We start from the raw sequence: 26,445 nt of genomic DNA, 5'->3' as shown, positions 1-26,445 counted from the left end.
TTGATTAATACACATGTGGAAAGGGACCTGATGAAATCCATGAATATCATCACTCCTGAAAAATCCTCTCCCTCTCACTTCTGTCATTAGAACCAACGTGACTTTTTACTGCGCAGAGTCAAAGTGCTCCCAAGTGCTATTCCGCCATACATTATAGTTATCCTTTTTACCCGGGATAAGTTTAATTTGAAAATTACGGTGGAGTGTTCCTTTAAGGCCAGACAAGTCGTTTTTTAAGGCTTGGTTTGTAGGGAATTACAAACCTGCGCACATATATTCAAATAGACGTAGAGGCAAAACAGCAACGTAGTCACAATTAGACGTGTCACGATTCAATATTGATGCTCAACCCCAGCAAGTAGCCAGGGAGACCCTCAGATCTGCAGATAAACCTGCAGAGCATGACAAAAGTATGTTACAGGAAGCAACCAATTACTAAAATCAACAAAGCTGTAATTCTACATACCACGAGATGGTCAACGTAATCAAAACCATTCATGGTCGCGCACCATGCGGGAATACAGCAGCTCGATAAGTAACTTACATACAGCTGTAAATGACATGCTATGAATATTTCACTGGAAATAGAACCGATAGTAGCTAACCGCAGTCAACAATCGTGTTTATGACATGGCTGAACAACATACCTGTGAGGAGTAAGTTAAGCACGGGAAGACAAAGGCTTACAATCTAAACAGTAGCAGGTAAACTCAAGGTTAAACAACGCCTGCACAATGCAAAGAGCACGGATGCATGCATGCGTACGATCTCCCAATAGGTGGAGTAAATCCACCCTGCTACACTATATTGCAGCAGGAAAATATAGCCCAAACTGTCATCCCGAATTAAACCTGCTTCTAAGATTTCCAGACCGCCTCCATGTAACTAGTAATATCCGTGTTCTGCCGTGAAAAATTGAATCTTCTGTCACCGCGATCTGTGGAAAGTAGAGGAGCGGATATCCATCCTATCTCTTGTGATGAAGTCTGAGGTTTAGGGTACTTCTTTTCTGGCTCCAGACGGGCCCGTTGCACGGCCAGGAGGACAGCAGAGCCTTCCTCTTCCTCTTCCTTTTGGGGGGTGTTGGGTTTGTCAGTCAAAATGTGCAGTTTCTTGGTGAAGTTGATATGAAACTTCGTGTAAAGCGTCTGGTTTCTATTCTCCTTCTTAACTGTTTCGACATGCAGAGCATTCTGCTTAATCATGTCCACGGGCTCTCTTTTGTTACTTTTGGACATATTGACTAACGTTAAGGTGTTACCAAATATTTTTCTGTTGCTAATGTTTGTTGATATGATCACCGAATCACTTCCAGCAGCTTCACTCTTCTCTACCCTGCGCGTTATGACGTATAAAGCTCACTCACCGCCACTAAGCTCTATGACGTCATAAAGCTCACCGCCATAAAGCTCTATGACGTCACAAAGCTCACTAACTGCTCTAGGTGCTCTAAGCGATGTTGTGTGACGTCACTTCTTGCTGACCATAAATTATTTGCATTTTATATAGGCATGTAAATACTATATTACAGACTATATACAGAGTGTTTCGGTTCCTTGCCACTGTTGCCTTTGGCTTGCTCAGTTGGGGATATTTTGGGGATATTTAATTTAATTTTATCAATCAATAAATTCCTCTTGAAACAAACTTTGTTGTATTATTTAAATTTAATACTGTGAAGCTGCTTTGATACAATCTGTATTGTGAAAAGCGCTATACAAATAAACTTGACTCTCAGAGATATAGCATGTGTAAAGCACATAATAATTAGTTTTTTTCCTAACAGAACAGTCCAGTGCTCGATTTCACCTTACTCTTTTCCTCTCTGAAAAGACCTTTTATCCAAATAACAGCTTCATAAAGGTGTCGGCCCTGTAATTAACATCTCTCAGCATTGCTGGTTTAAACAGACTCCTCACTGCAGGAAGCAGACGATACTCTTGAAACAGGAGGGTTTCATTTACATAGGAATATAGCATTAGCAGACCTCATGAGTGAAAAACAGCCATGAAAAACTCGAAGGGAAGAGTAGCTCTGGGAATATCACCATCTTTTATGTCTCAGATACAAGATATAGGCTACTACAGTAAAGATGCTGAATTGTTTATGCAGAGGATTCAGTAGTTGATGAGGAACATGAAAATGTACTGCAATATACTGTATATGACCCACAAAGCAGTAAATGGATTCAAAGTGTCTTTATTAACCAAATGCAGGTATAAAAAGCTTCAATACTGTATTTTACCAAATTATTTTGCAAGGATTACAGTTTGTCATAGACAGTTTCAACTGACTTAAAATCTTGCAAAGCCTGACTAAGAAAATGGTGAAACAAAACCTCATGTATCCCACGAGAAATAATGTACATGGAAATATGCAATTTCCACACACATTCTGGAAACACCCTTTAATCCAACCAGACACTGGCACAGTACTTTACAAAGACAAATACACAAGTACATGTAATAGAATCACACTTTTGACTAATTTAACTGGTAATATGGAAGATACAGGGAAAAAAAACAAATCATCAAGGTGTCAAAAATACAGTAGTAAAAACATATTAACAAAGACATTTTAAAGTCTCATTTAATGCTGAAATAACTAGACATGGCCTGGCTTTTCTGTAGTGCTGGTTTCTGCTTAAATTTGACAAAAATAAAATAAAACAAAAAACACCTGAAAATTTTCATTAATACATATGAATGAAAATCTGTAGAAATCCCTTTTATTTGATTTTTTTGGCATCGAAAAATCTGATTGTTCACACATGTGAGAAGCAGTTTTCAAAATACTATATTAAAAGGTAAGAACAACAACTTCATTTCAATGACCAAAAGCTGGTCTACACTATTTTTTTCACAAAACATTCTTTAAAACTTAACACATTAAGTACTATTGGAAACTTTAAGAACAGTATAAAACAGGTTTGAAATCTTGTTAATCAAGAAAACAGCTAAAATGTGGTAACACATGATCAAAATACAATTAAAACAGTGAAATGCAATAAAAAGTACAATACATTCAAAACATCCCATCTGGAAAACACTTTGACATGTAAGAAACGCTGTGGTCATAGTCTTTTTCAGTAGTGTCTTGCAAAAATGATCATCAAAAAAAATAAAATTAAATCCACATCACAGTTGGCAGTTAAGGTCCAGGTAATAGAGCAATATTTGTAAAAAAAAAAAAGAGTCAGTGTAGTATGATTGTAGAATTTCAAAATGATGAAAATAAAGACCACACCAGAAAGAGTATCTAGACAGCCTGAGGGCCGATAAGAAGCGGCGTTTCGGTATGACCGAGAGGAGGCTGAGGGGATGAGGTTGAGGCCGAATCCTTCTTAAGCTTCAGGATGTGTTGCTGTAGGTGCATGACCCAATCCTCCTGTATGGACAGCGGTCCTTGGAAAACCTCTTCACAGAACCTATAAAATAATTTATAGAAGAGCACTTATTGTTCTAATCGTGTATTTATAGGCATTAAACTACAATCAATGCAGTTAATGACAAGGAGAGAGACAACTATTGGTGGGACATAATGCAGGTCAAACTCAAAATCTTCATGCACCATAAGTACAAGCACTGCTTTAAACTAGGTTTAAAGACTAAGATTTGTTTTTTAATTTAGTTTAAAGGCCATATTGTTTTTATTTGGCACTGGCCTTCAGAAACTACAATAGATACTTACATTTGCTACAAGACAAAATAATCATCACATTAAAAAAATTAAGTTCAATACCAGTGCCGAAATACAGGCTTTAATTTATACTGTACACCTTTAATGTAGCATGTAATACAGCTGTTTGTGAATGTAAAAGGTTTGCAAAGTTTTAAAGATCAAAGAGCATGATAAATTGAGTTATTGTCTCCCAAAAGAAAGTGTCAATTCTGAACTGCCTGAAATGAGTTATTCCAGTCTTCATTCACAATCCTTCACAGGTATGTAACAAATTTGCGTAAAAAAAAAAAGTGTCTTGCTCAAGTCGTGCTTGCAACCGTGGTTCGGGTTGATCAGCTACTTCTTCCAAAGTTTATTTACCGGACTCGGGCTTGAATTGATGCTGTAAAATAGATGCCATCATTACTGTTCGTATCACTGTGTATCAAGTGCTGAGGAAGCCTCCAGAGCTGAAATTAAGATATGGTAATGGTGGTTTCGTTTCTGACACACGCTTTAAGCAGTACAGATGGGCCATCTGACCAATCACAGCAGAGTAGGCTCTCGGAAAGGAAGGGTTTAGATAGACTGTAGTCTTGATTGAACCGTTTCAGACACTGTGAGAAAAGGGGTGATGCATCAATGTATATTATGACTAAATTAAAGTGTTTTATTTTTTCTACCTTGGATGCATATATAAACCTATTGTCGAAGACCTCCATATCATTTTATAAACAGCATAATAGGGGCACTTTAATTGTAGTGTAGACCAGAAAGTGGAGGGAGACAGGGAGAATGGGATCAGGTCATGATGAACCACTCAAACCTGCTTCTTTGTAAGCGCACAGCTCTTCTCCACTCCCAGGCAGCAAAACCACCAGGTTTACAGAACAAACTGATTTGTGTTTTCAACTCACCTGCACTTGAGGGAGTACACCTTCCCAACCAGCTTTACTAGGCTGGTCTCTGGTGGTCTAGGCACCAAGGATGGAATGTTTCCAGTCCGAGAGGGCTTTGAAGATTCTGTTTCCCTGGATCCACTCTCAGAGTGGGATAAATGCTTTGGAGGACGCCGTTCACAGCCTAAGACAAGCACAGCGATTATCACAATGCATAATCATTTTCCTTATTGGCTAAAACTGAACTAATACATAATTTGGAGCTCTAGTATGAGCAAGAAATACATATTTTCCCTACCTCGAGGAAAACGAACATTCAGCTCCCTGCGGGCCGTGGGAGTCTGGAACAGGTTGTCTGAGGAAAGTTCATCGGATGAAGGCTGTTTCTTGTATGTGGAGGAGGAGTGGCTCATTCCTGCTTTGCCCTCTCTAGCTGTTGCCACTGTTGCTTTGAAAAGCTGGTATACCTGTGGCTGACCAGCAGAGTCTCGGACTGCTGATGAACCCTTGTGAGAAGCAAGACGGACAGACTCAGAGTCTGAGGAAGAGTATGGAGTGGAGGATCTTTTGGAGCTCTACACCAGAGGAAGACAGGGAGACAATTAGTGAATAGCAAAGATACCCCAAGATTCTGACAACTTTGTGTTTATGCAAATCTTAAGAAGGAACAAAAATACTGCAAAAGACAAATAAATCAGTATTTTTGTCTTACTTTCCATTACAATATTTTTATAAAAAATTTTGTTTTTAATTTTACTTGAGAAGAAAAACTGCATAAGATATCAAGATTTGTTTTTTGGGGAATATATCTTACCCCTTTTTTATGTCTTAAGTGTAAATCTAACAAACTTTAGTGAGTTTATGCATAAGAGATAAGAAATATCATTCTAGTTTGGCAACAATTCAACCTGGACATACCTTCTTAACAAAAGGCAAGTCCCCCCTCATGTAGCTTTTGTGGAGCTCTGCTACTTTCCCCGGCTCACTCTTCATCCAGGCCTTCAGGGTCTCAATAGGAGAGCCGATGACCTTCCAATCCACTCCCTGCTGCCTTAAGTGGGCTCTTGCGTGGCTGGCCAGTGCCTTGCGATTCTCAAAATCAAAACCACAGAGTTCACAGGTGGCATCACAGCCTACAGCAGAAAGGGAAGAGAGTGGAGAACACAAGACATGAAAGTAGACATATTGCATCAACACCCAGAATAATTTAACATTGTCAAAACGATCCCCGTTCACACTTATCCACACAAAAGACTAAAAAAGCTGTAATATCGGCATATGTATTTATCGGCCAGCACTAGAAATGAATAACACTTCCCCTTTAAGAGTGCACATCAAACATATTAATAAAGCAGAATAGACTCATAATATTTGCTATTTTTTAAGTTAGCAGCCATAGCATTAAAATAATTTTTGGTATCAGAAAATGCAACAAACATTACGAAGACAGTGTGGCATGTTTCATTCAGCAAGTCACATCCAGTTATCAACGTGGAATTTAACAGTTATTTAGCAATTTTATCGAATTGTGTGTAGAAATATCTTTGTTTTCACAGTCTGATCAAATAATAAATAATAATGCCACCTTGATTTCACCAGAAGAATGCTATTTTGAACATACCCTCTGATTAGGTTTACAAGTTGCATGGGTGTCTGAGCAGTTTTTGGGAGGTTGTAATGTTAGTTAATAAGAGACAAATAATTCTTGGTTCAACGTACCTGTAGTTGTGTCGTCTGAGGCAGGTTTCTCTTTTTCCACAGGTGATAGAGTAAAAGTGTGAGGTGAGGATTCTGTTTTTTTCAACTGCACTGCCGCCCCTGAATCAGGTTCCGGTTTGATTTGGGATGCCCGTTCAGAGTCCTTCCTCTTCATGAGCTCATACAGGGCCTCTATGGGCGGGACTTTCAGCGACCACCTTGCTCCCATCTGTCGTAAGTGACCACGTGCGTGACAGGACAGGGCTTTACGAGTATCAAACATCTCGCCACAGTAGTCGCAGCAAACAAACTGTTTGGGCTCCTGCTTTTCATGCTTAGGAGCTGTGGAAGGCAGACACAAGTCATTATAAACTCAACAAAATAAGGGATTCACAATAAAACATGAGATTTCTAGTGGCAGTTGATAGTTATTTATGTGTTTTTTTTAATGTGTTTACGCTAAAACGTTGAACATCACATTAAGCTACACAATTAACCTGGCAAATAAATAATCAGAATTCAAATGCAAATTGTACAATTACGTATTTATCTATTAATTTCCTAAATTTATACTCTTAATACATTTAGAACTATTTAAGGAGGGGTGGTCACACTACACCGTTTGTTCACTTGACTTCCATTTATGCACATGCGAATACAGGAAACAGGAAATGCAAAATCATGTGAATTCCACTGCATTTGAAAGTTCAAGTTTGGTGAACCCTGACTTGCAAATTCGTATCAGGTAAAGACGTGACCAACAGAAGAACGATTCGTCATAGCATGAATATCTCTTAGCTGAATTACAAGAATTCAAACTTTAAAGCTGCAGGTTTGTAGTAAAAGGGAATTGATTGTATAGTTTTAGTCTAGTGTGACTACGTCTTAAGGATGAAAAATCTACAGAAAGTTTAAATAAATAGAAAGAAAATAATAACAGAAGTAACTGGATGCACTGTCATTTTTACGCACCGATCATGGGTGATCTAACGGTGTTGGAATCAGATGGAGGTGTTAAAGGGGTGGTGGGTGCGCTTTGTGGCTTTGGAGACTCTATGATAGAGATGTCAACTTCCACAGGTTCGTCCTTTGGTTTTGGGAACACAGTCCTGGAGCCTTTCTTGGCCTTTGGAACTTTGTGAGGAACAGGAGGAGGAGAGGAAGACTGGGTAATGGGTTGTGGGGATGAGAGGAGAGGGGGTACAGAGGGGGGTGCAGAGGGAGGTACAGAGGGGGATACCGGTGGGGTCAGCGAGGGCGGCCCAGGGGAACTGAGAGATCCAGCAGAACTACCATGTTGGGCCATCACCTCTCGCAGAGTGGCCATGGGAGACCCGTTTACAGACCACTCGGTGATGCCCAGCTGGCGCAGGTGATAGCGGGCGTGACTGGCCAAGCTCTGACTCTTCTTAAACTTCTCGTGACAGAATTCACAGGTGACACCTCTAGATGACTCGCCTGGAGGGTAAGAAAGAGGGCATCTCAGAAATGATCAGAGCAAAGTATGTAAGGACACTTTTTTTGTAACATAACTGTATGTGTATATTTTATAGTTAAAGACACAGGTCACAAAAATAAAATAAAATGGTTTGTTGGTTATTGGATGTAAAATTATGTCATAATGCCCCCTGTGAAGAAGCTTAAGGTTAACTGTACATCAACTATATTACTGTTTAAAAGTTTAGGGCTGGTAAGACTTTTGAATGTTTTTGATAAAGGTCTCTTTATGCTCACCAAGGCTGAATTTATTTGATCAAATATAAAAATGGTAATGCTACAAAATGTATTCCTGTGATGGCAAGCTGAATTTATCAGGATCCTTCAGCAATCATTCAAAGATGTAGATTTGGTGCTCATTCCAGAAACACTTAATATCAATGTTTAAAATAATTGTGCTGCTTTATATTTTTTTGGAAACCATGATTGATTTATTTTTTTTATTCTAGGATGAATAGAAATGTCAAAAGAACAGCATTTATTTGCAATTTGTTGTAACAATGTAAAAGCCTTTAATGTCAGAATAGTACTTTGTTACTGACCAAAATAACATTTCAATGACTTTCCAGTTGTTCTTGACTGAAAATACTTTTTAAGATTGCGCTCAAAAAGAGCAACTTCTAGTCTATAGAAACATGCTATATTTAACTGGTCTTTTAATATATACACAGGAATTTATATGACTTTAGTATTTTATTAATTTCCATGAGTTTTCCAGGCATGGGTGTCAGACACTCCTAAAAATCCGGGTTTCCCATTACCATATTTTGCTATAAATTATCACCCAATTATCAGTCCAAACATTCAAACATTCCCCAAAAAAAGAAAAAAAAATCTGAGCTGGACCACATTTGTTTTTCTGTAGACCTGTTTTATAGATGAAATTAATCAATTTAATAATTGACGATCTTTACAACGGACCCCAATCAATATTGAACTGACTTCAGCTATTTTCTTTTAGAGCTGCTGTACAGCTGTTTGCATCATTGATTCATTTTCCTGTTGTCACTGTAAAGCTGCTTTGAAACAATCTGTATTGTCGAAAGCACTACATAAATAAAAGTTACTTGGTTTAAAAATATACTAAATAAAATAAATGAATACATAATTTATATTCTTACCTCGAGAGGGTGATTTAAATACAGCTTTTTTGTTGAGCGGCAAGCCCGCCGAAACATCTGGAGAAATCTCCTGCTTCTTCGCTGAGGGAGGTGATATCAATTCTGTTTTCTCAATGAGAGGTAAAGCCTCTGAAACATCTGCAGAAATCTTCTGTTTTTTGGTTGGCGGAGATTTCAATTCTCCTTTACCAATGAGGAGCAAGATTCCTGGAACATTTGAAGAAATTTTCTTCTTTTTCTTTGAGGGAGGTGATTTCAATTCTGTTTGGCTGCTGAGGGGCATGTTCCCTGAAACATCTAATGAAATCTTCTTCTTTTTGGCTGAAGGAGGGGATTTAAATTCTGCTTTGTTGCTGAGGGGCAAGTTCCCCAAAACATCTGGAGAAATCTGCTTTTTGATTGGGGGAGGTGTTAGACGAATGGATGTCAGTCCTTTAAACGATAGAGGGGTAAGAGAGGGAGTTTTGCTGATGGATGATGAGGTGGAAGGAGCGGAAGAGGGTGAAGAGTGATCCTCAAAGTCCGACCCTTCCAGCTGCCCAGCACCGGCCTTTTCCTGGAATTCCTCGCTCTGAATAATTTTATGGAGCATCTCAATGGGAGCACCTTTAGACTCCAAATTCACCCCAAACTGCCGCAGGTGGGCCCGTGCGTGACTGGAGAGACCTTTACGGGTCTCGTACCAGGCTCCACATAATTCACACACATGGACGTCATCCCTCGCAGCGGAATTTTTTATCATAGTTGCTGGTGAAAAAGTACAGAACATTTCAAAATGTATTTTGTATGCAAGGATTGCTTCATCAGATTAACTAGCTTGCTTCAGTGAGTGGTAAAAATTGCTAGTTTTTTTATTTTTATGGATCCCACTTCCAAGCACATACCAATACATTTTTAATACTGTTACTTACTTAAATTGAGAGGAGCGTCTGTTTCCTGAGGGGCCCAGAGGGGCTTGGCTGAGGCCAGTGAGAGGGAGGAAGATGGGATGCCATCAATGAGCCTGGGTTCAACAGCCTTGAGAGGAGACAAGGCTGGAGACGGAGTGGACACCAAAATCTTCTTTGAAGATGCTTTATGAGGCTTCCCTACAGCGAAAGGTGAAGAAGAGTGACCAGATGCTGCTGATCCTTTGACAGCAGAGGGGGAAGACGAGGAAAGAGCATATTTTTTCTTTACAAGGTTGGATATTTTAATCTTTAATTTGGGCCCAGCGTCCTTTTTGAGTTTGTGGGACTGGGGTTTGTATTTTTTAACAGGGCTGGCCTGTTTTTTGAGCTTGGGTAGAGTTCCGCCTCTTTCTTTCATCAGCTGGCACAGTAGGTCTATAGGAGCTCCACTGCTGTCGGACACAGCCACTCCCAGCTGCCTGAGATGATACCGGGCGTGACTGGAGAGACCTCGTCTGGATTCAAAATTGGTCCCACAAAACTCACAACTATGGATGCCTACTGTAAAAAAGTGAGATAGAATAAACAATGTCATGACACCTGTGTGGAATATGAACTAATATTTGACAGCATGTTTTGTCCAGTTTTCCTGAAGAATCTATAGTTTCTTTGACTGCGACATCGCAGCAACAGTCCCTCCAGAATTTGAAGATTCTGCGATCACAGAATGTAATGCAAAATCAAGCCAACTCAGCATTAAATAAAAAGCTCCCTATAAATGAAATTAGTGAAAGTTTCAAGAAGTTAATGATACTATTAAACTACTATATGCAATAAGGAATATAATGTATATTGGGGTGAGTATTTGGTAGTCCCATAATGCCTGATTTCAGCAATAAATAAGTACATTTATTATTTTACTGAATATGCATTATGCACTTTTTAAATATGTACAGTATTAAAACAATAAACAATGATTTAGTTGTTAAATGGTATTGTTTATAAATAATAAAACGAATTTTATAACACTGTCACTGGTTACTTACTGATTCAGTGACAATGTGCAAGCTACTGTGTCTGTGTATTTTCAATTATGAGCATGTCTATGCTAGTGTCACCACTGCATTGTGCTGGGGGACCAGACACAATTTCAGTAAATTACACACAAATATATTTACAGGTAAATGTACTCTTAAAGTCACTAACACCAATTACATAAGTGCATCATGATTATTGAGTTTTCACTGCACAAGATGCGGCAAATTCTGTAATTTTAGGCTGCAAAAATTAGAAAATAATCCTGGTGGGACTGATAAAACAATCAATGTTGATCAAAAGTGTCAGTGATCTTTAAAGGAATAGTTCACCCAACAAAAAAAAAGTTCCTCACAGTTTTAGAATGACATGAGTGTAAATACAGACAGCATTTTATTTTTGGGTGAACTAGCCTATCTCTTGAAAGAATACCTCCTAAACTGTCTGTTTATTGGAGTTAAGGCTGAAATACATTAGACGACTTTTCAAACCTGAACAGATTTTAAAATACGAGGCATCTTACACTTGACAACTTTGTAAATGGTTACAGAAAAAAATATGGAATCATAATCTGAAGATTAAAAAAAAAAATCTGAGTATGTGATCATCATACACTACTAAAACTTCTGCCCAATTTCTACAGACTGGCTATGTCTTTTAGCATTGTGGCAAAAATCTGGTCAAAAGGCATGTATCTTTGGTGTTACTTACAATCAGAGTCATCCAAGTCTTTATTCAAGACTGGTTCCAGACACTCTTTGGAAAAGGTAGCAGCGGTTGTCTTCTTTGCCGTGTCTGATGCGGTCTTCTCCATAGCTGGAATCTCTCCCTGGCACTTGCAGAGAAAAGCAGCGAATACATTTAGACCAATCTTTTCTAAGAATGCAACTTATCTATTCATAAACAAGAAAAAAAAAAAACTAATAATTTTCATAAGCAAGGGTTTTCAAAATCTTGAAAATTCAGCTTTGCATCACAGAAATAAATGATAATTTAAAGTATAATAAATTGAAAACCAATTATTTTAAATTGTAATTATATCACAATATTACTTTTTTTTTCAGTATTTTTGATCAAATAAATGCAGGCTTGATGAGCAGAAGAAACTTCTTTCAAAAACATTAAAAATAGTAATGTGTCCTAACTTTTGGCCTGTACTGTATATTGGCATTAACCATCAATGTAACAAAAATAGCCTACCTAATAAACCAAAACGACAAAAATATTCTGGATTTTCCTAACGTTGTTTGAAAAGCATTTACTTTTATTTATTATGGTTAAACAGTACCAACTATTGCATTTAAGCGGGAATTTTTTTTCGTAATGTTTACATACTATGACACTGACAAGGCACCATTGGTTACCTTCTCTCGTTTTCATAGTCATGTTTTCAGATTAACTGGCTAAATTTGCTCAGAATCATTTATTTTAATCACGACTGGAGTCATTATTGCTGTGTGCTTACGATAAGTCAAAAACAAACTTTCCATCTAGAATAATTTCATGCATCAGTTCCAAACATTTAACACAATACACGCGCACATGCAGCTAGCACGAGCTGATTATTGACTAGGCACTGCACGTCGAAACAAATTTTGATAGTGTGCAAAGCCACAGTCTCTGGCTTATTCGGCTACACATAGCCAACCATATTGAAAACAAAATGTTGAAGCACATAATGGTCAAAATTACCTTAAAGTGGCGAGGTTTCTCTAACAGGAACAAGGGACAGCAGGCACTTTAATCACTACAGCACAGTCGAGCGAGCTAGGCAAAATCAATCGATCCCTCATTTAGAAAACGTTACATGGACGAATCACAGATATTATGCGTTTTCCATAAAATATCTGGAAGACCAGAACGAATGTACTGTAGATTTGTATTCATTTTATATCCTTATGTTAAATGTAAAAATGAAATGTCACACAGAGGTAAAAAACGTGAAGGTAGCCTGCAGGTGAGCTCATACACACTACTGAGGTATGTGAACATCGTGCCTTTTAGAATGATCTGTCATAGATGTAACGTAACGTTATGTGACTACGTTTAGTGATATTTCGGGAGGAAAACAAGTTAGTGTGTTTAATTTTTCTTAGCAAATATTATTAAACGCAATTAATTGCAGTTGTCAGGATATCATATAATGAATTTGATTAAATACTGTCATTGATTGGTTGCCTCCAAAATATTAGTCTAAATAAATTAGAAGTAGGCTATGTAAATAAAAGTAGCCTATATAAGTGATCAAATGTAGGCCTATATACCTTATTCACAGTAGCACCATCTTTATATAATTTATTTAAATAAATTTGTATTTAAATAAAGTATAAAATGTGTGGATAGTGCTGCTGCAAGAAAATAGGTTGTGTGTTGTTCAATTCCTATTGTCAGTGACTTTGTGGCTGATTGTTGCCAGCATCTGTTTTTTTTTTTTGTGTGTTTTTTTTTCACTTGTTGTATTCTTATTTATTTAGCATCATGCTTATAGTTTGCATAGTTGGATGAGGGCTACTGTGGTGCTTTGTTCTGGAAATTGTGATCGCTTTGCTGTTGCGAGAGTAGGTCTATCTTGGCACACCTCTACGTTTCGCATAGAACTTACTAATCTCAGACAAGCTTATTGCTAGCCACACTTGTTATCACTTTAAAGCAGGGGTTCTCATACTGTAGCCCTTTCTCAATATGCATTTTTGTCTGTAGCCTACTTTTGTTCTTGTGGACTTGTGAGACGTCATCAGTCACTCACGGCCCAAGTACTGTTCCAATTCAAAGTTCACATTTAGCCCCAGTACAGTTAAAATCCACGGATGTGTTCTTTCTCCATCCCTTTTTTCTAGGATGCATCTTGAGGTGACTTGTGTGTAGTTAAGACTGCCAAGTGTCCGTGAATGCATTTCACACAAACCAGGCCTCTGACTTTGATGTCTCTGTAGTGGTTAAACATGAGATATAAATCGTTTTGAGTATATCTAAGGGGCAGTCTTTGGTTTCATAAATCTATAATGTGTTCCTGGGCAAATAGTTTTGACTGAGGACGGAGTTAAGTTTGTACAAATTTATTTTATTTTATACTTATACTTTTATAATATCTATAAGTGTTCATTAAAAGTAAAATTTTTATAAAATGGCAGAGTTGCGTTTTAAATCATATTTCATTTTATTATAATTATACATAACAACAAAGATAATCAGAGTAGGCACGTGTTGTATGAACCACATATACCACAAGTACGCTGCTGTTCAATTTGAAAATGGCCGGACTACTTGGTATTGTGAAACGCTTTGTTTCACAATGTGCACTTCACATTTTGAAAGTCTCCCTTATTGGACACACCCAGCTCAGATCATGGAGTAGTCTACTAAATCAGGCGAAGAGTTAATTTAGATGTATTAAATAAGGTCAATAACATACAGTGTTGGAGAGACCTCAGGAACATTTTGAAAACCCTTGCTTTGAAGCAAAGTTCAGTCATGACAACTCTGAAGCAAAGTTCAGTCATGACAACTCTCGGGATAATTTGTAAGACATTTTATAAATGAAAATTAATGTACATAGGTTTGGTCTTGGCGGACTAAATCTGCAACGCTGCTGGAGCTAATGTTGCTGCTGCTGCAGAGCAAGTATGACTCGCTTCTGCTAAAGGCTCAAAACATAAATTAAAGGAAACATGTTGCTGCTGCTAGAGAGAGGGAACTTCGGGAATTTTGGGCATCCAATACCAAGTCCTATCTACTTGAATGGGGGAATCCTGAGATCTTTAAAAAAAACTGCTTGCCAAACTCATCATTAAATGACATATTTCAAATCAGCATCAAAATCTGATGAACTGATGAATCTTTATGCTACAATAGCATTACAAATACTTGTATCTCAGCCTCAGATGTCACGCCTATGGATGTAAGGCTGAACATCTGATGCACAAGTTGAATTCTCCAGGATGGCTCTACCATTGGAAAAAGCATAACGGTGGTTTGGTTACTTAATAACCAAACACATTACAGCCTTGACGTCTCGGAATTTTGTTCAGAGTTGTGCAACAGTGAATCACTGTTTGGGGATACCATAGAAATTAATGAGAAGTGCCGTAAAAACTGAATTATAACTGTCACGCAATTGTCCGTGACTTCTCTTATTAAACAGCATTTTTTTCATTGTAACCTCTAAAAATAGATAAATCCAAAATGAATGTTTAAGAGCAAACATGCTGAATATTAGCCGATGGGCTGTTGATTCATTAAATTATAAGCTATTTCCTCACAAAAGCCTCTCTTCCATTTGCATCCATTTAAAAAAAAAAAAAAGGCCTCTTCTCTCCTTCCCTGCATACCACAGTGTTAGCAGGCGTTAATGCGTAGTGAAAAGTATTGCTTAATGGAGGGATGTTTCATTGATTATTGACATTATGCTACAGATGTTGTTACAGGAGTTTATCTTGTGCAGAACCCAGAATATTGCTTTAACAAGAAAAGCGTCACTTAACATTTTTAGGGTATCCAGTGCTTTGAGTTGTCCTAAATACAGTTATTTATTACAACAATTACAGTCAAAAGAATAACAGCGATGATTCAGCTTGGTTTGGTTAATACACATTTTATTTGTGAAAAGTCTACAAAACAGTTGGTACACTCTTAAGTACGGACAAACCCAGCTGTTGGGTAAAATATTTTATTTGGGTTTGTCCACATTTGACCCAACAACCCAGTATTTTTTAGAGAGTAAGAAAAGTCTTATGCAGGTGTATACTTAATGTTAAACTAGAAGATCAGGACACAAGAATAAATGCAGTGTAAAAAATAGGTGTCCCATTTTTTATTTGCTAATTGTTTTTGTTCTTTCTATAATCCATTATTGCAGTGATGCTATGCTATGTAAGCGCATTGTTACCAATGAATAAAAGAAATCTGACAAAAGCTGCTAGCTATGCAAAGGGGCATCATTTAACGCACCACACCAGTACTTTCTATGTTACATCAGGCATTGATGTACGTCTTTCTTATGCCATCAGCGTTAACTGCATAGAGTTGGTGCACATCTTTCAACAACCCGGCAAACTGCTCCTCCTGTTATCAGACACACAAATTTAAGTGTTAACTTAGCCATAACGTAAGTACAAGCCTGAATTTATGATGTGCATTTGTAAAACTAGAAAGAGGAGAAAACCACATTACTTACCAAAACATTCATGCGTTCAACTGCAGCCACAGCGACATTCAGCTTTCTTTCGTCTTCCTCCCTTTCCTCTTCTATGACGCCCAGTCTACACAAACATAAGTACATGTTCTCAGTTGTCCTATTTGCATTTACAAATGAACACATTTTTACCTCTTTTAAGCCAAAATTACCTGAAAGTTGCACTGGCCAGCTGTTCCTCACGGATGGCTAACAGATTACGAAGGTCCTGAACCTCTGCCTGTAGCTGTGTATTCTGGTCTTGGCTCAGAACTATGAAGTCTTCTAATCGCTTGGCCATCTCCAGCTCGCGTTCTGTCACCTGCTCCACTCCTAAACGCAGCTCAGCCAACTCTTGCGCATGCTATGGCACACCACAACTTTGTCAACATTCTGTGGCTTTTTATTACACCATTTCCTCTAAGTTATTTCTAATAAACATCAAAGTAGAGGTAAAAAAAAATTTGTTCATGCATTCAAATACACTTGATGGTCCAAACCTGTTGCTTCTAGAGTATTCAGAGTAGACCCACCCTATCTAATGTGCTTGTGTCCTCTTGCTGTTGCCCTGTTATTTGATGGGGCTCATTGCCATCTTTAATTTCCCAGAATACTCTTGCTGGTCTGTTATTGGGTTTCGTGGACTAAACACAAACAGAAAATACACATCAAATAATATATATATATATATATATATATATATTCGCAAGTAAATCATTGGCAAAATGTCTGGTAAATTTTAACAAATCTTACTTACATTGTTGGGTAATGTAATTTCCAAACTGGGAGCTTGGTCTGGGCACTGCGTAGGTAGCTCTTCATTGCTTGCTTGCCGCTTAACTGGTTGCCGCTGCTGCCGGGATGGTCTGTTGGGGACACTGAAAGCCCGCTGCACCTGCTTCCGCTGACGTTCTTTGCCTTGGTTGGATTTTGAGTCTACAGGAAGGTGCTGCATGGAGTTTTGCAATGGACTGTACTTGGGGAGATCCCTTGGAGGTAAATATATAGGCTTTGGTGTTCCATGACTGCTGTAAGTAAAAGTATTTTGAACAAACATTGATTTTAAAGCATGATACAGCTTCTATTAAGCCTTGCGGGTGTCCAATCCTGCTCTTGGAGGGCCAATGTCCTACAGAGTTTAGCTCCAACCAGCTCCAACACACTTGCCTGGAAGTTTGTGGTGAATCTGAAGACCTTGATTAGCTGGTTCAGGGTAATTAAACTCAGCTGGAACAGAGTTGGACACCCCTGCCCTAGGCGAATTTTGTTTATTTTGGGTGCGTCTCAATCAGCTCCCTAGGTTGTGAATCAAGTACACAAATTTGGGCACTGGTAAGGACAGTAAGGCCCCTGGCTCACTACACATTGGGACACTAGTGACATCTATAACGTCCTCGTTGTACAACATCACTACTGGTATTTATGAGCAACATCAGAGCTGATATTTGACTGATTTAAAAAAAAAATTATTTGAAGTACATTATGATAAATAGTTTGATTGTTACATATACTTCCAACATTTCAGCCGCAAATGTTAGCTAGATTATGTTCACTACTGCGGTCTTTACCTTGTTAGTACCTTGTTAGCACGCGCGGGTAGAGCGTACTCAAATCCCACTGAGCGGGTAGAGTACCGGTTTCAATGAAATGTAATTAAATGACCGTTTGTTTTTTCAAAACCTCTATCGCGTGTCTTTATGGTTGGTGATTTGTCTTGTGTGATTTATGTTTGCGCTTCAAAATTTCCGTTAAGGGAACAAAGTGATTTGTGGTGCAGTGTGGGACTTTTTAGAGAGTGAACGTTTCAGTGCACTGGAAGGATTTTGCGACAGCCCTTCAAATGGCCAACTCCCTGATCAGTGCCCTGATACCGGGGAGCTGATTGACACACCCATTGTAAAATAACCGTACCTGCTAACAGGGATCCGTTGAGAATCATGATCAAGGAATTCTGTGATCTGGTTCAGGATTGAAGGCAAGGGTTGTAGGTTGTCTATTTGGTCCTACAAATATATATATATACATTTTTGAGCATGACCACATTGTTTAATGAGATGTAAAACTTTGAGTCAGTAATCCCATAGTCTTTTAAACAAAGATTACAGCAAAGGCTTAGATCAGACCTGATGTTTTGTTACCTGTTTCATTACAGAGATAATATCCACCAGGAGGTTGTGAAGGACAGCTAGACGAAGGGGCAGATCTACATAGCCATCAAATCGAGCCATGGCGATTTCACTGTCTGGATCAGATACTTTCTGTAAGAATCCTCGCATAGGCTCCCAGTGTTGTTCTAGAAACTCATTCATAAAAAACATGTACTCTTCCTTTTCGCCAAACCTGGTGGATATTGAGATAAAATGGTTCTTGCTGATCATATAAGAACCAAATCTTTCAAAATCTTTATTTCCTTTAGGATATATAATCCAAGACCTGATGTAAGTTAACTGGGAGATTGTAATACATTTGCAATATGCCACAAATTTGGCTGTAGAGATGGGACTCACAAGGTGAAGTTTGCAAGGTTTTGAATGACCTTGGCTGTCAAAGTGAGAGTGCGAAGGGTGTTTGTCTCTGGATAGGGTTGGGTGAGGCCGAAGAGTGATGGACTGAGGATTGCTGGGCATAAGAATCGAAGAAACAGAGATGCTGATATGAGACGGTGTCCGATGTCCGTTAGACCTCGATCCTCACAATCTGATACCCAACTGGAAAAAATATCATTCAGCTCTGCAGGGAATGAGCTGTTTATAGAAAGGAAAGAATCGATCATTTAAAAATAATCATCCATTGGAAGATTTCTGACACCTATTTAGATTAAGTGGACAAGGTAAATCTATTTACTGTTATGCACAGTTTATTACAGCAGTTCGGTCATCTTATGTGTTCTCTACAGAATATACTTATGCTAATAAATATGCTTTCAAATATATTTTTTAGAGTGTTCGTTTAGGTTTATCTTACTCGTGCATGTCAGTGATTCTCTTAACAACATCCCCACATGTCTTCTTTAGATGTCTCTGGTTGATTGGTAGATCAGAGGAAGAGCATTTTTGCGGGTCTACCTCGCAGTTCTCCCCTCCAATATACAGTCTGGATATAAAGTCGCCTGTGGGTGAAGATTGTTACATAGGAGATTAGAGGGAAATAAAATTACACATGGAGTTTTATAAGAAGGAATGCAGTAGAATATTCCTTACCAAGTGTGTCTATGAGATACTTCTGGCCCACCAATTTCATATATTCATCAATAGCCTTTGTGGCCAGTGTATTCTCCCTGAAAATCAAAGCCTCATTTTCTCCCAAGCGCTGAACTTCTGCACTACCAAGATCAATCAAGAACTCCTACACAAACAAAAACCATTCAGAAATTTGAAAAGCTTATCTGTCTTGTCCTACAGTTACTGCTGTTGCAACTCACCTTGGCTTTCCCAATGCTCTGGAGCACATGAACAAGTGCTCCTGCCAGTTCTTCTTTCTCCCGTACATTAAGAAGAGGTTCCAGGCTGCTGCACATACCCACATAATCCACTGTGACATACTCTGCAAATTCCTTGTACCTCTCAATAGGCAGAATTTTCAGGTTCTTAAATTTGGCCTTGACTCGAAGTGAAGCCTGAAGTCCAATTTGGTCCTTTGCTGTACTTGTTCCTGGGGGCTTGTAGGGAACGATGGGATACCACTTCTCTTGAAAGGCCCGTCCTTTTATGTCTGCTAGAGAAAGAGCCACACTTCCTAGAGGATGCAGCATAGAGTCATCCTTGGAATGGCGCTTTTTCTTGGAGTCTTCTTCTCTAAAGAGGTGCAGGGTGATCTGGGTGACAGGGGGCAAGTTGTCAAGTTCAAAAAATTCGCCCCAGAATATCTGGCAACCTCCTGCAGCACCACCACCATGGCCTGTACCAGCTGCACCAGATCCTCCATCAACTGCTTGACTGGAGCGTTGGACGGACTTCCCCACGGCCCGGCTACTGGTACGAGCAAACAGTGTACCATCAAGGTGGACCTCACAATAATAGCGCTTCTTTGGGGGAAGGTCTTTTGCTTCATTAACCCAAAGGCTCAGGGAGTTCTCAGTACGCTCACAGTTGTCCTGAAAGAACAAGACAGTTTAAGACAGTAAAACCATTTTCATTATTTCGAACAAATACTGTTAGAATAACAAATAATGACAAATTTGGATGGACATTTAAGTTGAAGAATATGTGGTACCTTATTTGGATGTGCAGTACGACGCAAGTCTTCAATCCAGCGGTCTCTTTCTGCAGCTGAACTGCACCCAAAGCAGTGGTTATTCTCTGAGTTTATGACCTTTTGTGAGTTGGACAAGGAAATACCCAGAAAATAAGTAATTTGTTTGGATTGTGCATAGACATAATGATCGGAAAATTTAAACATGGTTTACACATCAATATGCAACAGCAAGGCCTACCTGAAAACAGTACTTTTCCCCTAGAATAGAGCTGTGGACTGGCCTGATGACGGTGGTCTGGTCTGCACTCAGATCTAGGCTTTTTGCAGCACTGACTGGAATGGATAAAGATTCTCTGGAACCGTACCTTGATAGAAAGTGTAAAAGACTGGTAAATGGCATAGCATATCAAACCATCAGATAATATGTTTGTTCCCATTGATATTAGACATTACTACAGAGTGAATTTTGGTAAAATCATTATTTTTCTGTATTATTTCAATTATCCTCCACCTTCCAGCACCACTTAGTCCTGCAGTATTGATCTGTGTGCTGCTTTTCCGTTTATCATCACCCTGTAAGCGGCGCTTGATTAAATTCTAGCATGAGAATGAAAGAAAAAGGAAAAATGGAAATGAAAATCAGCATGGAAAAAATCTATATATTTATGCATGCATATTCAGATGGCACACATTTCTTAGACATATTAAAGCATACTCACTTTGACGCCTCCATCTTGCCCTTTTATTTTGGTACCACTTTGGGGAACCACAGGATCTGGATTTAGCTCTAAAGAGAGAAAGAGAATTAGATCATCACATAAATGCCACTGTATTCCTCTTTTGTTTGTAGTATGAGCATTGAAGATGAAGGTCTGTCCCTTTTCTTTTGAAACGTTCCATAATACAATTATTGAAATGAACATTTGCGTGTGCAAATAACAGATAATCTCAGTGCAATCGCAGATTCTGAAACCATGACAGGAAGCATATCATTTCCTTCCTCCTTATGTGCATCAGATCAATAATTTTCAGTTTAACAGAAAATGTAACTTTGTTAGTTGAATTCTGTTAATACGGAACAGAACGGAAATCTAGGGCTTATTTAATTTTTTTATTTCAAAAATTTGCTAATACTTGATCATCCATGTGCCTTTATGAAAGCTGGGGACCAGACGAGCAGTATAATGCACAGGATGTGGTCCCAATTTTTGGACATACACGATTATGGGAGTCGGCCTTAGGGGTGCTTAAATAAATCACAGTTACAAAAGCAGCAGCTGTGTAAATGAATGAGCCTATTAACGGTTTGTGTCTGCTACAGTTTGCACGTTGACATGAATTGCATGAAAAGCATCCATTGGAAGATTTCTGACACCTATTTAGATTAGGAGAGTATAGATTAGAAAAGCAACACTATGTAATTTATTAAAAAAATAAAATAAAATAAAACCTTTACAATTACAACAAATTGAACTGAATTAGCAACCACTCCCAAAAGAAATTAAGCTTTAAGTTTCGATAAATTGATGGCTAATCTGCCACAACCAATTGTGGGTATTAAAAGTACAAAACTTCTCAGCGTATTTCCCACATGCAGTCGGTATTAAATTCGGTGGAAGGATGCCTTCAACAGGCTTTTAGGAGACTTTAGGTATATGACGTCTCTGAAGCCATGGAATATAAAAGTTTAACTGAACCAGATTTGGCTTATGCTTCTAAATGTTCCATCACAATATACACAGTGTCAAAATTTAGAAGGTAGATGCATTATATGGTCCTCTAAATGACCATATAAGATCAAAAATTTTCTCCACTGGAGGCTTTTCTTCTTCCTACTAAATACAGATTAAGTTCTGTACTAAAGGTCAGGCCCTGCTTAATAGGTAATCTTATCTACTCTCTTCATGCATAGAGTAACAGCGTAAGACATTACATTTAATAAACTATTCTATTTGAAAGCAGTACACATAATATATCTTTGTGCTTTGCTAAACAACTGAATTAAATGAAAACGAAGACCAATTTAAACTCAGTTGTATTTTGCCGTCTCCTTAAATTTGTTTTGATGCTGATTGTATTTCACCTGCATTATACTCTCCTGCAAAATAATTTGATTTATTCATTTAAGAAGGCAAAGTTTAAATTTTTTGTTTCTTACCTAGTGCCCCTCCACATACAATCCAACGCCTGAAACCCATGCTTTGGAGTAGCTTAGAATCAGTTTTCCTTTCAGAACGCAATACTCATAAATGCCCTTTTATGTTTTTTTTACGATTAAAATGAGGGTCCTGCATGCCTATGTTGAGTGCTAGATAGCACACCCCATCAGTCTCAGTCATCCTCTGGTATGGAACACCCAGTTGTGATGCTATCTTCAGAAACTCAAAGGAAGCAATTTTACAAGTACACGCAAACATAACCACGTCAACCATTTCCTCTGTGAATATGTTATCTTGCTTCACTTTAGTCACTGACAGGCAGCCATTGGCTAGATAGGGACAGATGATACCTCATCTTTTGAAGTCATCTCCAGCTTTTAAATGGTCATGGACACGGAGAACTTTAGACTGTTACTTCAATTAAGTGTACTGCAATCCCAACAATGATCTTCACAAGATACAGTAATACAACTTTTGTGCACTTTTTTTGTTGTTGTTGCTTAAATACACAAAAAAAATAATCTGTTGAACGAACTTAATTAAATTAAGGAAAGGTTTTCCACGAAATTGAATTACATTTTTCCAACAAAATCGAATTAGTTTGAAATAATTTGTTGTAATCTTATTGTATGAATTTAAATTAATTTAGTCATTCCTACTAGATAAAGTTTTGTCAGGTTAACTACATTTAGTTTTTGTCCTGCCTTAATTCACCAACATTATAATTTTAGTTAATTTGACTCTATGGTCACTTCTAATGATAGACACTACTAGTGTTCAATTGAATTAAAACCATTTTTTACATAGTAATATAATATAACTTGTGCAGGTCTGCGGTAAACACTATGTGAGGTTTACACTTAGTGTATACTGAGTGCCCACAGTCTGAATACAAGGCTTAAAGCACATATAGCACATTACTAAGCCCACAGACTAAACACAGTCGCCACTCTTCTGCATAATGGTAACCACAAAATTCAAAAACATTACAGAAAGTCCTCTAAGTTTCTAACATAACTAAACATCAAACACTAACATTAACTAACAACATCTTTCCATTTACTGAAAAACACATAAAATAACACTTTTTCCCTAAATTGACCCTCTTAATGCAGTCCCTTGCAAAGCATGCTGGGAACTACAGATCCACTGCCCAGTTAGATGTCAACAGCAATGATTCATGTAGTTTTCACACAAATGAATTAGGTTGATTGAACACAATTAAATTAAGTTGTGACAATATTAAACAACCGTGTTACTTTTGCTTATTTTAATTAATTATTTTAACAAGAGGCCAAAATTCATTTTTTGAGTGACATCCGGTTAAGACGAACGAAAAATATTCATGTTTACTCAATTAAAAAAAATTTGGTAAACCAAATTTTTTAAAAATTACATTGATTACATTTAATGAAATTAAGCTGGAATCATTTCTATGAAGGATTGTGTCGTATATGCTCATTTTAATTAATGAAATTGAACAAAGAGCTAAAATCATTTTTTTGAGTGTAGTGGTAAATACTTATAAATGTATGAAGATAACATATGATAAACCAAGTGGAATTTATTTGAATATTTTTAATATAAAAATATGACACTGCAAACTTTTTCTTAATTTTTTTTTTAGCAAAACATTTCACAAAATGAAGTTTGTTATATGAAAGGTATATATGTTATATTAAAGATACAGTGATTTAAATCATATCAATAGATACATTTAAAAATATAAATTGTTATAAATTAATACGACAAGGTGTAGGATATTTTAGGACACCTGTGTGAACTTGAGGGGAACCTCTAAAATGACCTTGAGACCAGTTGGTTCAAATTAAAATTTGATCAGAAAAGTGAGGTTCTGAGAAAAGGTTGAGTGTCATTTTTTGCAGATGCTATGTTGTATCTAATGCAATGACATTCATAAAATTTTTAAAATTTGATTTAAGTGTAACTCTGTGATACTGACCAGTGTGACTTCCACTGATGTTCTGGAGACTGACGCTGGAGAGACAACTGCTGGCCCGGTTCCGTACCCTCATCAAAGGCTGAAATAAATTCAAAAGATAGTGATATATTGGCACCAAGTTCACCTTAAGTCGAATAGCGTTTCCAAACTAACTGGACTGGCACATCAAAGTCAGTTCAAGGGCATATACAGTACATCCAAAATCTTAATCTGCTAAATAATGTCTCATCTGTTGGCATCATTGAATGTGTCTGTTGTCCATTACCTCCTCCTCGCGTGGGATAAGGATCTGTCCATCTTGAAGAAAACAGTTGCTTATGTCCCAAACTGGAACGTCTTGTGGGGGGGCCCAGGAGAGCCGAACAGGCTCTTGGACCACATTCTCAGGCTCACCCTTTTCTTTGTCTTTTCATAAAATGTAAACATGAAACATTTCAATTTAAATGGCCTAAAAGCTTCAAAGACAAAACATGCTATGAAATTGTAATCCAGTTCCAACATCACCAGGGCTTAATTGGTTAAAATAATGATAGCCATCATAAGTAATCCCATTAACGTCTAATTACATGTTTAGGTCATTATCCTTTAGGTACAAAGGAGAAAAACAGTTTCTTGTTAAGCGCTTCTGTGTTAGTTAATTTGTAGTTTATTGTTCCATCTCCATCTTGCACATCCTGTTGTTGCACCCTCATTCTTTAGCGCCATTTAGTGGCCTCTGAATGTACAATCCTTTACAGGGTTAGAAAATAAGTTTACACTGTCCAACAGAAGTTGTCTTTCTAAGAACTCTACAAAAACCTTCATATCATTCAATGGATTCAACTTTATTTAAGCTTAGGTTTTTAGGACATTTAGCATTGAATATAAAGCTCTTACCATGCTCTGCAATATGAGTGCTCTGTGTACGCGGTCTCTTAAACTTCTGTGAGACCGTTTGCAGGTACTTTCTTATTTTACCCCTCTGTGTCGTGTCCTGGACAGTAGTCCCTGATGCCTGTGCGCTGGAGGACCCAGATGTTGAAGAGGAGGACAGGACCGAAGATAGAAGGGACCCTGGTGGCTCTGAAAGAGCTCTGCGGAAAGGGTTTTTCCTTGAAGTTGCCGGCTTGTCTGGTTTGGAGGGGCTTTCGGCCCCTCGAGCTGCAGTCGAGCACTTTTCCCCCGCATCTTCACTCAGAGCTTTGCGCCAACTCTGCATTTTATTCCATTTGTTTGAAGCCCCTTTCTCCAGCCTCTCGATAGCCCCCTGTGCCGGCGTCTCAGTCTTGGCCCCCGTGTGCCACTTGTACGTGTTGAGTAGCTTGTCATCCTCTGGTTGCTGTGGGTCTTGATCAACCGGGCTGTTTTGTTCAGAAGACAGTTCCATGTTCTCCTCAATCTGTGGTTCTGACTGCTCAGCTCTCGCTTCTTTGTTCGTACCCATCTAGACGTCTTCTCTGTGACCCAGTTTTGTGAACTGGCCAAGTTTTCTTGTCGTACCTCAAAGTGTATGGCTTCCTCAGCACTTACCAGTTTTAGATTGGTTTTGTAAACGTTTTGTATCTTCCTCAAATTCGAGTGCTCCGGATCTCATCATCCACTCACTTCACCTATTGGCCACTTCCTCAGATTGTTTTGTGCATCATCAATTTCAAAATTCTGTCTGTTCACTAAGGTCTTGTACTCTTAAACTCACAGTATATGGTCCATATATAATTTTTTTGGCTTTGATAAATTGGTGCTCGTTGTTTTAAATGATGCAGTCCTTTGTGGTCCCCAGCTCTTGTAGGTATAAGTCTATTTTTTCAGTGCGTACTTGTCGTCCAACATTCAGGAAGCCAGTCAGATTGTGGGTGGGGAAATCAGGTTAGGTTCACAGGTTAAAGAAAGACTAAGAGATAAGGATGTGTCCCAGGCTAACCTAACAAGTGCAACATTTCTGATATGTTCTATTCTATGTCCTTCTCATTTATGAAAATTCCAAGAAAGCATAATCTGTCATGTGATCTTGTTTTGTTTTTACTGTAGGCCTATACATAGTGTTTAATTTTGAAATGGTATGATTGTGTCTGCTAAAAATACTTACAATTATCCTAGTGTAACATAATCAAGATTAGATTTTATTGATTACATATGAGCAAGATTGGCAGTTTAACCAAAATACCTGCTTGTTTTGTTCA

General features: G+C 38.1%; 3 protein-coding genes across 5 annotated transcripts; all 3 read right to left on the bottom strand.

The window, feature by feature from the left end:
- Positions 1-857: 857 nt before the first annotated feature.
- On the bottom strand, positions 858-1,238 carry LOC309514031 (cilia- and flagella-associated protein 144-like; the record flags this gene model as incomplete). The annotated part of the gene is made up of 1 exon (XM_082190145.1): positions 858-1,238. The coding sequence occupies one exon, from the start codon at positions 1,236-1,238 to the stop codon at positions 858-860; it is 381 nt and encodes a 126-aa protein (XP_082046271.1).
- Positions 1,239-2,183: 945 nt separating this feature from the next.
- wiza (WIZ zinc finger a) lies at positions 2,184-12,926 on the bottom strand. The gene is made up of 10 exons (XM_082189786.1): positions 12,493-12,926; positions 11,512-11,635; positions 9,787-10,326; positions 8,876-9,622; positions 7,230-7,715; positions 6,279-6,599; positions 5,478-5,692; positions 4,858-5,134; positions 4,578-4,743; positions 2,184-3,427 (listed from the first exon to the last, which is right to left on the bottom strand). Exons 2-10 carry the CDS (start codon positions 11,612-11,614, stop codon positions 3,259-3,261), a joined length of 3,024 nt encoding a protein of 1,007 aa, XP_082045912.1. The 5' UTR covers positions 11,615-11,635; positions 12,493-12,926; the 3' UTR covers positions 2,184-3,258.
- A 2,449-nt stretch (positions 12,927-15,375) lies between these two features.
- Positions 15,376-26,108, bottom strand: rasal3 (RAS protein activator like 3). 3 transcript variants are annotated; one of them, XM_082189784.1, is made up of 18 exons: positions 25,163-26,108; positions 24,552-24,691; positions 24,287-24,365; positions 20,884-20,951; positions 20,676-20,761; positions 20,403-20,529; positions 20,183-20,281; positions 19,392-20,063; positions 19,171-19,315; positions 18,935-19,079; positions 18,478-18,714; positions 18,109-18,310; positions 17,882-17,973; positions 16,728-16,995; positions 16,504-16,614; positions 16,144-16,334; positions 15,974-16,058; positions 15,376-15,861 (listed from the first exon to the last, which is right to left on the bottom strand). In XM_082189784.1, the coding sequence occupies exons 1-18, from the start codon at positions 25,707-25,709 to the stop codon at positions 15,772-15,774; spliced, it is 3,384 nt and encodes a 1,127-aa protein (XP_082045910.1). In that variant the 5' UTR covers positions 25,710-26,108; the 3' UTR covers positions 15,376-15,771. The 3 variants fall into 3 exon arrangements, with proteins under 3 accessions (XP_082045910.1, XP_082045909.1, XP_082045911.1); XM_082189783.1 differs by having other exon boundaries at positions 16,728-16,998; positions 25,163-26,107; XM_082189785.1 differs by lacking the exons at positions 24,287-24,365; positions 24,552-24,691; positions 25,163-26,108 and adding an exon at positions 22,323-22,824 and having other exon boundaries at positions 16,728-16,998.
- Between the last annotated feature and the right edge of the window lie 337 nt (positions 26,109-26,445).

Source organism: Leuciscus leuciscus (genome assembly GCF_965113295.1).
Source record: "Leuciscus leuciscus genome assembly, chromosome: 14".
Lineage (NCBI taxonomy): Eukaryota > Metazoa > Chordata > Actinopteri > Cypriniformes > Leuciscidae > Leuciscus > Leuciscus leuciscus.
Note: the sequence above shows the minus strand (reverse complement) of the source record. Positions and strands in the feature narration are given on the sequence as shown.

What these genes read in the sequence shown, in the direction of transcription:
- wiza (XM_082189786.1), bottom strand. Translation starts at nt 11,614, where the DNA reads ATGGAGAAGACCGCATCAGACACGGCAAAGAAGACAACCGCTGCTACC. An exon ending in CGTTAGATCACCCATGATCG is followed by an intron (nt 6,600 to 7,229) that starts GTGCGTAAAAAT and finishes TGCCTTCCACAG; the next exon opens with CTCCTAAGCATGAAAAGCAG. An exon ending in GAATGTTCGTTTTCCTCGAG is followed by an intron (nt 4,744 to 4,857) that starts GTAGGGAAAATA and finishes TGCTTGTCTTAG; the next exon opens with GCTGTGAACGGCGTCCTCCA.
- rasal3 (XM_082189783.1), bottom strand. Translation starts at nt 25,709, where the DNA reads ATGGGTACGAACAAAGAAGCGAGAGCTGAGCAGTCAGAACCACAGATT. An exon ending in CACTCATATTGCAGAGCATG is followed by an intron (nt 24,692 to 25,162) that starts GTAAGAGCTTTA and finishes TTTTATGAAAAG; the next exon opens with ACAAAGAAAAGGGTGAGCCT. An exon ending in GTATCTCATAGACACACTTG is followed by an intron (nt 19,080 to 19,170) that starts GTAAGGAATATT and finishes CTTCACCCACAG; the next exon opens with GCGACTTTATATCCAGACTG.